This window comes from Quercus lobata, chromosome 4 (genome assembly GCF_001633185.2).
Source record: "Quercus lobata isolate SW786 chromosome 4, ValleyOak3.0 Primary Assembly, whole genome shotgun sequence".
Classification (NCBI taxonomy): Eukaryota; Viridiplantae; Streptophyta; class Magnoliopsida; order Fagales; family Fagaceae; genus Quercus; species Quercus lobata.
In genome coordinates, this window is record NC_044907.1 from 72,509,703 (window position 1) to 72,525,583 (window position 15,881).

General features: G+C 36.2%; 1 protein-coding gene across 1 annotated transcript; it reads right to left on the reverse strand.

The window, feature by feature from the left end:
* Positions 1 to 288: 288 nt before the first annotated feature.
* Positions 289 to 1,890, reverse strand: LOC115987750 (probable glutathione S-transferase). The gene is made up of 2 exons (XM_031111349.1): positions 1,429 to 1,890; positions 289 to 913 (listed from the first exon to the last, which is right to left on the reverse strand). Exons 1-2 carry the CDS (start codon positions 1,741 to 1,743, stop codon positions 569 to 571), a joined length of 660 nt encoding a protein of 219 aa, XP_030967209.1. The 5' UTR covers positions 1,744 to 1,890; the 3' UTR covers positions 289 to 568.
* Between the last annotated feature and the right edge of the window lie 13,991 nt (positions 1,891 to 15,881).

Consider the following 15,881-nt stretch of genomic DNA (forward strand, 5'->3'; position numbering starts at 1 on the left):
AAAGATGTATCTCATCTAGGAAAATTTAAATGTTTCGCAAAAACCACAAGATGAAAAGGCACAATGTTTCGGGTTTTTAAAAATGTAAACATGTCGGTAATTTATACAGCCATGTGGCACAATAAGGAGTAGTCAACAAAAAGTCAAACATTTCGACTATTAGTTATTATATAGATATAGATATGAATTTGAAATAATTAGATGAAAAAAATCATTTCATATCACAAATATATTTTATTCGAGTAAAATCTCCAGTAGTCTACACACACAAAAGGCATAAGGATACAATTTCATCTAAAACATAGCAGACACAACAAATTATCTTTATTATTACAATACCATATATGCCCTTTAGATTCAAATCTAAGCTCACACACCGATGTGTCTTACAAGTTCAACGGACCCAAATGAAACACAACCATCTTTTTTTTTTTTTGGGCAAAAAAAAAAAAAAAAAAAAAAAACCTCAAACTTAAAACATCACAAAATGTAACCAACAAGATTAGACAACCATCCAAAACCATTAAGAAATGCTAGTACTTCCAAGATTTGGGCTTAAACCATTGCTCTACTCCAAGCCAAACCTTTTCCTCATTTGTCCAACAAACTCATAAACCTTCTTTTGGTCAGGAAGAGTCTTGGCCACAGTCTCTTTTTGCAAGTACCTCTTAGCCCATGCAACAATCTTGGGACACTCTGCCTCCATGTTGAATTCTCCAAAGGTCTCAATTGCATAGAACCAACTGTAGAAGGGGATAAGAGAAAGGTCCACAAACCCAAATGTTTCAGCCCCAAAGTAAGGCTTGTCCCCAAGCTCTCCCTCCAATGTCTTGAAGATTTCAAAGAATTCCTTCTTGCCTGCCTCTTTTTCTTCTCCTTTGCTGGTCCATATCTTCCTTGAAACTTCATAAACCTACATATTCCAGACATTTTACTACCACTTGGTCCACTTCCCACATATTATATAACATGCATGAACAATGACATTGACAGTAGTGAATTTCAAATCAAGTTTACTGTACTTGAAACCTAAGCAAAGGTGGAAGGCCCTTATAAGATGCTCTAGATTTCAGGACATTAATCTTACTCAAATATATTAAATCCGTGGAAATTCACTTTCTTTTTCTTTTTTTTAATAATCACAACAGTTTCTATGGTTTGCTAGAACTCACAAACTTTAATCATGTTTGGTCAAATTAAGTACTAGAGTCATCATGTCTAATTGAATCTTACAAACATCATCACCTTGACAAGACCTGCAAAATACTAAACTCTAATAGAATCTAAACATTAAACACATAATAGTTTTTTTCTTTTTTTCAGAGAAATCTGACGAATCCAACTTAATAATCTTTTAAAAATAAATACAAAAACAAAAACAGAACATACAAAAGGAAAGAGAATGAATAGAAATTGCAGAAAACGTACCTTCTTATCAACATAATCAGCCCAGAACCTGGCATGAGCTCTCTGGTAAGGATCAGTGGGCAGCAATGGAGACCTGTCCTTCCAGACCTCATCTATGTACTGAACAATGATGAGGGACTCACATACCGGTTTCCCATTGTGGATGAGAACTGGGATCTTCTTGTGAATGGGGTTCATCTGTAAAAGCAGAGGACTCTTGTTCCCCAAGTCCTCTTCCTTGTACTCATACTCGATACCTTTCTCAGCCAGAGCAATCCTGACCCTCATCCCAAACATGCTTGGCCAGAAATCCAACAGAACCACCTCGTCCGCCATTGTCACAGAACTCTAGGTATTGAAGCAAATGGTAAAGACAAGTGAAAATCTGGAGAATGCGAAGACACCTTTTATTTTGAGAATCAAATGCAAAGGCGCTTGGAACTCTTGGAAGAGTACCGAGACTTCTAGTGCCTAGGCGATGGTCCAACTTAATTATTAATCAATAAGATATATTCAAATTAAGCGTGATAGGTACGCCTCCTAATGTTGATAGGCAATGGATTCTACAGGAGTCTTCCGGAAGAAAAGCTACTTTTGAAAAAGCACTTGGCATAAAATGATACGATGTTATTTTTACCAAAATTTAATAAATAAGATTTGTATATAAAAAATTACTATTTATTAACCTATATTTAATTTAAGTTAAAATATTACCTACAAAATAAGAGTACTTTTCTACTAACTTATTTTTTCGAAACAACTATAGATTTATTATTTTTTTTAAATAGAAAAATAGATTATGAATTATCACACCAATTAAATAGGTTTAACTATAACAAATTTTAAATAAAAAATCCCCATTCGTCCACTTCTTCTTCTTTTTATAATTCTTAAAACAAAAAACAAAAAAACAAAACAAAAATCAAAAAACAAAACAAAACAAAAACCGGCATGGACAAACACATATACAAATCCCAAAAATATAAAACCTCCCACTAACCCACATACAGTTTATCTGTTTCCTATGCACACACTCCACACCAAAACTGCCTCCTTACTTTTCTTCTTCCATTCCATCTCCTTCCCAACAAGGCAACAACCACAAACCAACCCCAAAACTTGATCACTACAACGTGACTGCAGTAGCCATGGCAGGCAGGCAAAGTAGCATTTAAATGAATATTGCTAACAATACATTTTTGGTTTTTTTTTTCCCCTTACTTTGTTTTTGAAAAAGAAAATTGAAGTGTTTACAATTTGTTAAAGTAGGTTCCCAAAAATTTTGACACTGACAATGACAAATGATAAAAATTTCGTACAAGTTTAGCATCTTATTTGTTCTTCACCCTATAGTTAAATAAGCCTTACACTTTTTCTTTAATTGGAAAATTACAAAATATGCCCATGCTTTGGCATATTGGTCTATCTAAACATTGATGACAACATTTATTTTAGGAACATACACAGTGTTGCCACTTTCCTTGGGGAATTCTGCAGCCGTTTTTATTATACACAGTAAGTGCAATTCTCAGTCCCAGAGCTTATAATAATTAATAGGTAACACTTCAAATACATAAACTATATGTTTATTTGATTGGTAATTCTTGTTTAATTGGGATCCCTTGCTTCATAGGATGATGCAATACATGAAAATGAAAACTGGTTGTTGTTCATATACAGTTTGATTTAGAATGGATTTTCAATGATGTTAGTAAATCCATATGAACAAGCCCAAGGGAGAGGCATTTGTGAGCGTTACAATTTTCATTAGATACCAATTGTGTAAATAAACACTCTCTCTTCTGGTCATTGTTCAATTAAAGAAATTTTTTTTCTTTGGATGCTAAGGAACCATAAACTTTTTTTTCTACACATTGATGCTTTAGAAATTTCATGTTTGAAGACTTACTTTTCACGATTTTTTTTTTTTTTAAGCATTCTTTGAACTTATTATTTTACATTTTACTTTTCCATGAAATCTAATTGACATTTTTAGGTAATGCCTTGATTTCTATGAATTCTCTAATTTTTTTTTTTTCTTTCTCTGTCTTAGGAGCTGGGAGGTCTGCCCTAGATGATGATAGTAGGAAAAACTATTTGCCCGAAATTCATAAGTTAGTTTGATTTGCACCAAGGCATTGGTATTTGTTTCTATCACCATTTTAGGAGGAATATGAGATTAGGAAGGGGATCAGGGGATAAAAGAAGGGCAAGGGAAGTTTAGAAAATTGCGTAAATATGAAATATGTGGTTACAGGCTTACTGCTTTCAATGAAATCTATTATCCTTTCTCTCTTTCTCTTTAATATGCCCCATCCTCTTAATGTAAGTTCATATAATGTCAAATGCTTAAAGTCATATCCATATGAATGGATTTGGAAATGCTTTATGGTGGCTTCATCTTTGTCTTCTCAAAAAAAAAAAAAAAAAAAGAGAAGAAGAAGAAGTTCTGTTTTGTTTTTGTTTATTTTTCGTGTGAGGACTATGCTGTGAAATTTCATAAATTTTTCCTATTTAGGAAAAATAATGTGAAAAAAAAAAAACAAACTAAAAATAAATCACAATTACAATGGGAAGATATATATTGCATAGAATATATTTTGCCTTTTTTATAATCAAAATGGAGGGTGTATTTGGATTTTTATTTTTTATTTTTGGTAAGGGACATTCACACAACAATTTTTTGTAGTGGATATTCCCACAACAATTTTAAGTATTGTGTCTCATGATTTTAAACCATTGCAAATTTTTCATCCACATTCTCACCTTTTCTTTTACTCTATTATTTAACCACTAGACCATAGACTCTTTTTCTTCTTCTTCTTCTTTTCTTCTTTTTTTTTTTTTTTTTTTTTTAATAACTCCAATAGAAAATGGGATACAAGGATCCTCAACTCTAAACTAGCTTCTTCTTCTTCTTCTTCTTCTTTTGTAAAAGTTTACCCATGAGCACATGCTCAAAGGCTAGTTTGTTACTAAATATTTTCTTCCGAAGAGTTGTGTTGTGTGTTGTTGTAGAGATGATGTATGAGAATATTATTGTGAAGAGTAATGTTCATTACGTAGACTCTAATCCACATCTTTTTTCACATACACTACAAATTCACACGATTTCAAATGGGTGTGCGCGCAAAATTTTGAAATCGTGACTCCAAGTCATGAATTCTGTTGTTTTGGGGTGTGTGTGTAAGACTGCGTGGATTAGCTTACGTACAACAATTTTTTACCTATGTGAAACTTGTTGAAGAGAGTTCACATAGTATTGACACAACATGTATCTCATTAAGGTTTTGTTTGTTTGAAAGAACAAAAAAGTGGGGGATAGAAAATAGTTAGAAAATGGAAAACTGGGAGAATAAATAATATTTTATTTTCCACCCTATGTGTTTGGTTAGAGATGGAAAATTGAGGGATAAAAAACTAAAATTAACCCACCTTTGTTTGTTGGGTTACATAAGCTTTTTTCCTTCCTCTTCTTTTTTTTTTTTTTTTTTTTTTAAGATACTATAAATAAAGTCGATACACATATCTATTAGGAAATTTTAGAATACACAAATCAATACACATATAATAAATTTATAATTTTTTCTAAAAAAATGTAATTTATAATGGGCTAATTTGTTTTTTTATAAATGTCAATAGACTGTGATGACAAAGAATAAAATACATCCTCAATAAAGAAGAGAAGAATAGTGACTGACATTTCTAAAATAAAAATAAAAAAAGAGTCTGTGACTCAAATTAAACCACAACCACATCCAAAAAAAAACCAAAACACATCTTTTTTTTTTTTTTTAAATATCAACATAAATATTTTTTTTATTAGAATAAATCCATCAATGACATTATGTAATTAGTAGGAAAATCAACCATAACAAGAGAAAGATAGTTGAAAGGAACATCCTTCATCCAAACAAATGAAGGGGAAGAAAGTTTTGCTCTCCTAGCTAAGGTATGTGCTACAATATTACCTTGCCAATAAATAAGAGAAAAAGAATAATTCCGTAAAATTTTGTTCTATATATAAGTATATACAATGATAGGGTGTAAAAATGATTTATAAGTTTGGAGAGTATATCATTTGTATAAAATAATAAAGTGAATTCAAGTTTAGGAAATTTTGACCGATCGAAGTGTTGAAGGAATTGGTTCTAAAAGTTGTTGTCAATTCAACTACTAGCTCGACCAATTGAGATCTTTCGATTGTTAGCTTGATGCCTAGTTTGATCGATCGAGATTGCGATAAGAGTTTTCTATTGAATTTTTTAGTAAATGTTATGTACTTTTGAAAAGGTTTTGCATCTAATGGATGTTTTTTAAAACGTTGTAACTCTTTATTGGTACCTATTGAAGGGTAATAACCCTTTGGGTATAAATAGTGATTCATGTTCACTTGATAACTAATCTTTTTCTCCCTCTCTCTATAATTATCTCAGGAAAAAAATTATAACATTTGCTTCTACTTCATTAAAAAGAAATAATAATAATAATTCCTCTAGCTTACTTTGACTATGATAGCAGTGCTTTGCAAAAATTACACCACCACAAAACACAACACCACAGCAAATCTACAACTGAATTGTTAAGCAACTCACCTTGAGTTAGCTAAAATATTATAGTAGGACCTATAAATAGTATCAAAAAGTACAGTGGGGCCATAAATAGTAACAAAAATAAATTAAATAGTGAAATAAGTTGGCAAAAAGTAAGCTATCCATATGCAACCAAGTTTTTTCAATTTCAAGAAAATCTATTGTCCACGTGTATGGTTAAAAACCTCACACTTAGCAATGTTAATTAACAAAGTAACCGAATATCTCTTTCTCTCTCTTCTAATTTTGTTAAAGTAACTAATTTTTTCTCTACTCCCCAGGTAATATGTACGTGATTCTGCTTCTTATATTTTTATTTTTTTAATTGATAGATATTTTATAATATAACATATAATATAATAAACTAATAGTTTGATAAAAGTATATAATATATCATATAAATAAATAAAATAATGGAAGATTTTAGCAATCTTTAACCAATTAGTAAATTTTTATCTTAATTTTAATACTAAATCTAGGTCTATTGACAAATTAAAAACTATTAAGTTATAAAGTACTTTACTATTGAAAATTGCTTATAAAAAAAATATTGAAATGAGTTATATATTTTATTTATTTGGCTCCCCAAGCACAAATTTCTAGCTCTGCCACTAATATATAATATATATATATATCCAAAAAGTATATCAATATTAACTAATATTAAAATATTTGGTTCCTGTAACTAAAGCAAAATAACCTCCTATATGATATAAAATACTTTGATTGATTAGGTTTTAACCTTTTTTTTTTTTTTTTTAAGAAACAAATACACACATAAAAGGAAGTGAGAAAAAAAAAATTTAATACAAAAACACACCACAAACTGTCAAACTTCACCAAAAAATCATGACAACTAAAAAAAAAAAAAAGGTAAAGGAAGATATACTACATCCCAACAGTAACTAATAATTATTTGTTAGAATTTTGGATTTCCAAAATACAGACGACGTCATTGCTTTGGTCATATAATTTAGGTAAAAATGCAAAATTGACCCTCTAATTTTCACATTTTTTCATTTCAGTCCTTTAACTTTCAATTTTTGTCAATGCAGGGTTCCGTTACAACTCAGTTAGTAGCTACCGTTAGACCCACTAAAACGACACCGTTTTGCATTTTTTTTTTTAATTCGGAATTAAAAGAAAATAAGAAAAATCCGAAAAAAAAAAAAAAAAAAAAAAAAAAAAAAAAAAAAAAAAAAAAAAAAAAAAAAACAACAACAACAACAACAACAATATTAAGGGTCGTCGTTCCCCTTCCCCTGAATCAAAACAAAACAAAGAAGACCCAATTTGAGATTTCCATCCCCTTCCATCTCAATTCTCTCAGATTTCTGTCTCTAACTTTCTCGCACAGATCCAACACTTCCTTCATCAACTTGAGAACTTCGGAGAGAGATTCAGTCTCATTCTTCTTTAATAGAAGAGATTTTCCGAAGGCTAAGTATTGGTTAGCGGGCTAAGTACTGGTTAGTGAGCTAAGCATAGTGATCGGAGCAAAGAAGCAAGGTCTTAGACCGGCTAAGCAAAGCGACGGCGAGGTTTTGGCCTAAGAGTTCCCAGGCGGTACGAGATATAGCGAGATTGACATTGAGGAGAAGTTTCACTGCATCATCGGCAGAGATGGCGGCGGCGACGGCGTTGGAATTAGAGAGAAGATCAGTGGCTTTCTCAAAGAAGAAGAAGAAGAGCGGAGTTTGGGATTGAGGTTGGAGAGGTCAACATAGGAGTTCCAGAGACGGTAGCTGAATTGAAGAAGACGATTTCTTTTTTTCTTTTTTCCTTTTTTTTTCCAGATTTTTCTTTTTTTCTTTTAATTCTGAATTTTTTTAAAAAAAATGCGGGCCTAACAACAGTGACTAAATGATTTATAACGGAGCTCTGCATTGGCAAAAATTGAAAGTTAGAGGACTGAATTAACAAAACTGAAAATTAAAGGACTGAAATAAAATAAAAAATGTGAAAGTTAAAAAGTCAATTTTACATTTTTACCTATAATTTATCACTGTAGGATTGCTGACTGAGTGAGTGTTGACTGTTGCCTTTTTGTCTCTTTGAACTTTTCTTTAAAAAAATATTAATAATCAACTGTTGTCTTTTATCTTGTTCCAAAAAGGAGTTGTTTTTTTACCCCCCCTGCTTTTAGTAGTGTTTTCACTTTTCTATTACATTAGTTTCTGACCTACATCCAAATGGAACCCATTAATCATCCAATTGTGTTGTTGAGGTATAGCTAATCAAGACTCAGGAGAGTTTGCATTCTTTGGGGATTCGAAGACTGGTTTATGGTTGATAAGGGTAAAATTGTGAATGTGAATACTCATGAATATAATCATGAAGCGACGTTCAAAATAAACTCGTCGGCCTCACTTGTCATAAATGGCAGTCAAATAGCTTTAGGACGTCTACAGCTTTAGGAAGACGGGGTTAACTTGTCATAAATGGAAAGTTGACACTACTAAGCTCAAGGGAATAGGCTAAGCTAATGACCCTGACGAGGGAGCAACCCCGACGAGGGAGTAGTCGAAGCTGACGAGGTAGTAGGTGAAACTGACGACCCCGACGAGAGAGTAGGCGAAGCTGACGACCCCGACGAGGTAGTAGGCGAAGCTGACGACCCCGACGAGGGAGTAGGCGAAGCTAACATCCCCGACGAGGGAGTAGGCGAAGCTGACAACCCCGACAAAGGAGTAGGCGAAGCTGACGACCCTAACGAGGTAGTAGGCGAAGCTGACGATCCTAATGAGGTAGTAGGCAAGCTGACGATCCTGACGAGGTGGTAGGTGAAGCTAACGACCCCGACAAGGGAGTAGGCGAAACTGACGACCCTGACATGGCCTTGCTTGGTCTCCACGTTTGCATATATAAAGAAATATCTTGCACCCCATGCTTGGTGTTAATCAAAACGACTCCTATAAGGAAAGGATTCTGAAAAATACGCTCATGAGGATTCCTATAAAGAAAAGAACTCTACACCAAAGAAAAGAGGTCAACCCTTTACTACTATAAAAAGCCCCAATACCCTCATAAACCAAGGTACACATAATTGACCCTGCTCTAGCACTCTAGAGTTGTGAGAAGTTATAACTTAACCTTCGAAGGGTATTTGGCCGGCACTACACCGGTGCTCTCTAAGAGGTCTTCTCTTTTTATTGTGCAGGTGTTGTTTCGAGTGTGCGAGAACCATATGGCTCACTGGTGATTTTTTCGGCATCATCAGTTGACGCCGTCTGTGGGAAGTGTTTTGTGAATTGTAAGCCATATTATCACTTCCCGGAAAAAAGAGTTGCATGGTGCTCACTCACTCAATGGCAACCACTAACGACGTTCAAGAAGAAGAACCACCCACGACCGCCCTCGAGAGACAGATTAAAACTCTCGTCGCTACCGTGGAACGCCTCACCAAACAAAATCACGACCTGGAAAATCAGCTACGCCAGAAAAACACAACACTAGATAACCAAGGAGCAGATCAAGAAGGAACTAGCGTTGAAAGAAGGAATCAAGAGGGACCACAGGCCAGTAACGCCCCAAGCAAATCGGAGCAACAAAACGTGAGCCTCCCCTCCCTCGTGGATACGGCTCCACCACCTATTATTGCGGAGATGCAGGCAATGAAGGAACAGATGGAAGTTACAAACCAAGGTACACATAATTGACCCTGCTCTAGCACTCTAGAGTTGTGAGAAGTTATAACTTAACCTTCGAAGGGTATTTGGCCGGCACTACACCGGTGCTCTCTAAGAGGTCTTCTCTTTTTATTGTGCAGGTGTTGTTTCGAGTGTGCGAGAACCATATGGCTCACTGGTGATTTTTTCGGCATCATCAGTTGACGCCGTCTGTGGGAAGTGTTTTGTGAATTGTAAGCCATATTATCACTTCCCGGAAAAAAGAGTTGCATGGTGCTCACTCACTCAATGGCAACCACTAACGACGTTCAAGAAGAAGAACCACCCACGACCGCCCTCGAGAGACAGATTAAAACTCTCGTCGCTACCGTGGAACGCCTCACCAAACAAAATCACGACCTGGAAGAGCAGCTACGCCAGAAAAACACAACACTAGATAACCAAGGAGCAGATCAAGAAGGAACCAGCGTTGAAAGAAGGAATCAAGAGGGACCACAGGCCAGTAACACCCCAAGCAAATCGGAGCGACAAAACGTGAGCCTCCCCTCCCTCGTGGATACGGCTCCACCACCTATTATTGCGGAGATGCAGGCAATGAAGGAACAGATAGAAGTTATGATGAACGCTCATAAGGAACGAGTGTCCAGCGACCTTGACGATCTTGTTAACCGAACTGACTCGCCATTCACCGCCTCTGTCAACTCCTTACCCCTGCCGAGTAAGTTCTGCATGCCACAGATAGATAGTTATGACGGGGTCAAGGATCCTCTAGATCACTTAGAGACCTTTAAGACCTTGATGCACCTTCAAGGAGTAGCAGATGCGATCATGTGTAGGGCTTTCCCTACAACGCTGAAGGGTGCGGTAAGAATTTGGTTCAGCCAGTTGATGCCCAACTCCATCAGCACCTTCAAGGAGCTAAGCGCTTAATTTGCTTCGCACTTCATTGGGGGACAGAGGTATAAGAAGTCTACAGCATGCTTGACAAGCATCAAGCAGCAGGAAGATGAGACGCTAAGGTCTTACATAGCATGCTTTAACAAAAAGGCCCTTTCAATCAATGAAGCAGACGACAAGATACTTATAGCGAATAGGCTGCGGAAAGGTAAGTTCTTATTTTCACTATACAAGAACGACCCAAAGACTATGTCGGACGTGCTTTACAGGGCAACCAAGTACATGAATGTTGAAGATGCACTTCTGACTCAAGAGAAGAGAGAAAGGCAGGGGGATACGCAACAGGACAGAGGGTGGAAGATGGCAAGAATTGGAGACGCTGGATGAACAGAAGCCACACCACCCGTGGAACACCAAGCACTTACAGAAGTACTACCAGTAAAAAGGATGGCATGAAGAGCAGTACCCCTTTATTTCTAGTTTACCTTAGTGAATTTTAGCTATACTCCTCAATTTTTCTATTTACTTTAGTTTTTGCTAAAATAACTCTTTTAAAGCCCAAAGGGCAGGTCTTTGTTTTCTTTTTAAGAACTACTTTTTCTACAAATGTGTTTATTATAATAAGAGGAATTTATTCAGACATGGCCGAAGTTGCCTACGAGTGGACGGTCACTATGCAAAGTTACCTACGGGTAGACACATAGCCAAAGTCGCCTATGGGTAGACACATGGCCAAAGTCGCCTGGTGAACGGTCACTACGCTAAGTCACTTACAAGTAGACATGTGGCCAAAGTCGCCTATAGGTGAACGGTCACTACGTTAAGTCATCTACGGGTAGATGCATGACCAAAGTTGACTATGGGTGGATGATCACCATACTAAGTCACCTACAAGTAGACGACCAAAAAGGTGACGAGGCACCTAAATTTAGTCACCTCAATTAGTCCACGACCCCAAGTGGACGACTCATAAGGTGACGAGGTACCAACACTTAGTCACCTCAATAAGTTCACAAACTGGAGGAATCCAAGTCTACAAAGTAGACGACCCTAATATGTAATCCATCAAGTGGACGACCTCATCTCAAGAGGATGAAATGTTATCAAGTCCATAAGATAGACGATTTCATCCCAGGAGGATGAAAAAAATTATGAAGTCCATAAAATGGACACAAAGTGGACAGCCATGTGTTATTAAGTCCACAAGCTAAACGACCTTATTAAGTCCACAAGGTGGACGACCCTATTAAATCCACAAAGTGGACAACATTGGTAAGTCCAAAGTGGACGACCTCATCCTAAGAGAATGAAAAATTATTAAGTCCACAAAGTGGACGAGTTTATCATTAAGTCTACATATTGGACGAGTCAATTAGTAATACCCATGAAATGGATGATTGCGCCAAGTCCCCAAAGCGGACAAGCCCATAAAGCTGACGAGTTCGTCCACCAGAGGATATGACTAATATTACAAAACGACGGTTTTAACATAAAAGATAACGAGATGAACAAGTTTACTGAAGAGACGAGTTGGAATTGTTCAAATGAAAAGGACTTAAACTCCATAAACCTGTCAGTTTAAGCTGACAAGATCATGGACTGGGGGGCAGCTGATAAGGGTAAAATTGTGAATGTGAATACTCATGAATATAGTATCATGAAGCGACATTCAAAATAGACTCGTCGGCCTCACTTGTCATAAATGGCAGTCAAACAACTTTAGGACATCTACAGCTTTGGGAAGACGGGGTTAACGTGTCATAAATGGAAAGATGACACTACTAAGCTCAAGGGAATAAGCTAAGCTAACGACCCTGACGAGGGAGTAGGCAAAGCTGACAACCCCGACGAGGGAGTAGGCGAAGCTGACGACCCGAACGAGGTAGTAGGTGAAGCTAATGACCCAAACGAGGTAGTAGACGAAGCTGACGACCCTAACGAGGTAGTAGACGAAGCTGACGACCCCGACAAGGGAGTAGGCGAAGCTGATGACCTCGACGAGGGAGTAGGCGAAGCTGACGACCCTAACGAAGTAATAGCCGAAGCTGACGACCCTAACAAGGGAGTAGGTGAAGCTGACGACCCCAACGAGGGAGTAGGCGAAGTTGACGACCCTAACATGGCCTTGCTTGGTCTCCACGTTTGCATATATAAAGAAATATCTTGCACCCCACGCTTGGTGTTAATCAAAAAGACTCCTATAAGGAAAGGATTCCGAAAAATATGCTCATGAGGATTCCTATAAGGAAAAGAATTCTACACCAAGGAAGAGAGGTCAACCCTTTACTACTATAAAAAGCCCCAATACCCTCACAAACCAAGGTATGCATAATTGACCCCGCTCTAGCACTTTAGAGTTGTGAGAAGTTCTAACTTAACCTTCGGAGGGTATTTGGCCGGCACCACATCAGTGCTCTCTGCGAGGTCTTCTCTTTTTGTTGTGCAGGTGTTATTTCAAGTGTGCGAGAACCGTGTGGCTCACTGGTCATTTTTTCGGCATCATCAATGGCCAACCAAACAGTAGGTTGAAAATATAATCGAAAATTCAAAAGATTAGGTAAAAGATCAAAAATAAATTACATTATTTTCCCAACAGTCTGAATGACATTTTAAATTAAATTAGATATATATAAAAAAAAATATTCATAATTATTATCCTCAATTATTTAAATTGTTTCAAATTATCTTCCAATCTGGACAATGCGTTAAATTGCACACAAACTCTTTTCTGGGACTGGGCACCAAAAGATCCCTTATCTTAACATCATGTGATATTTTAGTGAAAAATACTTTTTTTGAAAATCTTACAAACGGATAACATTTTCATTAAATTGTATTTAACTATTAGAATTTTTTAACACAGTAAAGAGGAGGGTTTTTATTATTAAAAAATAATAATAATAAAATAAAATAAATAAAAAAATAAAAAACGCCTACTTATAATATAACGGTATAATACAAGTTTTCTATCATTTTTTTTTTTTTTTTGAGAATAAGTTTTCTATAATTAAACATATAAAACACGTATTCTCCACCGAATAAATAAAAGCGGTGAAAGAAGATTTGTATTGCTACCGAATAAGTTAAAGTTGGTATTTGTAACTGAAGATGGTGATTTATTGTGATTTTGGGAGTATTTCCAGGTGGGCACTGAGCAGCTCGTGTTCGGTGGGAAATATGGTGGCTTTTAAGGGAGAAAATGAAAAGGATCGAGATATACAAGTTTTGATTTTGCACATTGTTTGGTGAGATTCAACCCCTTAAGTCAATGAAAATTAAATATGTGCATATATAATATATTTTCATATTTTGGATAAATAGCATTTTGATATGTACATATTATTATTTAAGTGAAAAATCTTTTTGGTGATAATGGTTTTTTAAGAGATAGTTTCAACATATAACGTATATTACTAATAATTGTTATTTAACAACAGAATATCAGAGTGAGACAATAATTAGTAACAATATTAAATTGTTAATGTAGGGATAAGGGCCCAAGATTATATATTGGGCCTTGAGCTTTAGCCGAGGACGTTGATTGGTCCGAGGACGAATAAACAATAGTGAGGGTGTTAATAGGAAGTACGGTGTATTTACACAATAAATAAGCATATGACAAAGGAAACTTTCATTAATAATAATACATTTTCAAGTTGTTTACATTCCAAAGGTGTGGTATTATTGTGTAAATACACCGTACTTTCCATTATGACATTTTTCTAAGTAATTAAACAGAACCTTAGACATGCTTGACTCCTTGAAGCACATACTTTGAGGATATTAACACTCTATAACATCTTTCTAAGTGATTAAACAGAACCTTAGACATGCTTGGCTCCTCAGACCACATGCTTTGGGGAAATTAACACTCTATGGCATCTTTCTAAGTGATTAAACAAAACCTTAGACATGTCTGGCTTCTCGAACCACATGCTTTGGGGAAATTAACATTCTATGACATCTTTCTAAGTGATTAAACAGAACCTTAGACATGCCTGGCTCCTCGGATCACATGCTTTGGGGAAATTAACATTCTATGATATCTTTCTAAGTGATTAAACAGAACCTTAGACATGCCTAGCTCCTTAGACCACATGTTTTGGGGAAATTAACACTTCATGACATCTTTCTAAGTGATTAAAAAGAACCTTAGACATGCCTGGCTCTTCGGACCACATACTTTGGGGAAATTAACACTCTATGACATCTTTCTAAGTGATTAAACAGAACCTTAGACATGTCTAGCTCCTCGGACCACATGCTTTGAGGAAATTAACACTCTATAACATCTTTCTTAGTGGCAAACAAAACCATAGTCAAGACTGATCCCCCAGATCACATACTTGGGGAAAATTAACACTGCTATATCTATTGGTCTTCTACTAAGTGTCAAAACAGATCCAGGGTTATACCCAACCCCTTGGGTTGATGGCTTTAAATAAGTTGAAGTCCTTATTTATTTATCTAAGTAATGAGCAGGATGAAGGTTGTCTGCCCCTTTTATTTTTTACAAAGTATATATTTATCTTCATTAGATTCAGCCTTCTTTGTAGAAGGTTCAATTCTCAATACAAATATGTGATAGACCTCTTTATTACTGGTACTTGATCAAATTACTTAGATTGTTAGGAGTGTGTTATTGTTAGTTTTCATTGAAGATGGAGTAGCAGCAATTCAATGCTATTTGCAATAGTAATAAGCTTCAAAGCATATAAAGTAAAGGTGCAAGAGATAAAAAGAAAAGCATTTTCATTAAACAGAGGGAGTACATTATATACAGTGATAGAATACCACTAAAAAAAAAAAAAAAAAAAACAACAACAACAACAACAAAAGAAACTACAAGAAAATCCTAAGTCCTAAGCCTTGGCCTTTAGAGGAGAAGGGTCTTCTTTTTGGCTCGACTGGGAGATAAGAGTGTCCTTGGCCTTAGGATCAACTTCTTTAGTCTTGGCCTTTGCTTCCTTTGCCTCAGTTGCAGCTTTCTTGGCCTTTGGTAGTGTCTTTGGCTTCTGAGGGGGCTTGGTCCCATGCCCTTACCTTTGTCTTTGGCCCCATCAACCCCTTGACCTTGATCACCAGCTTGGCCTGGTCCATTCGAAGCCTCAAGGAGGGGGAGAGCAGCCTGGGCAGTCAGGGGTTGCTCTGAAGTCTCTAGAGCAAAGGTAGAAGGAGAAGGGATGGCACCTGGAATTTCACGAATATCTGGGAGATAGTATATTCTCCTAGGCTACCTCCACACCGAGTTTGCAAGGACTCCTACAACGGTAAGGGCCTCATCCCATGTTACGTTGCAGTAATCCCTGCATACCTCGGCTAGCTCCATAGCCAGCCTAACCTAAGTCTCTTCTAC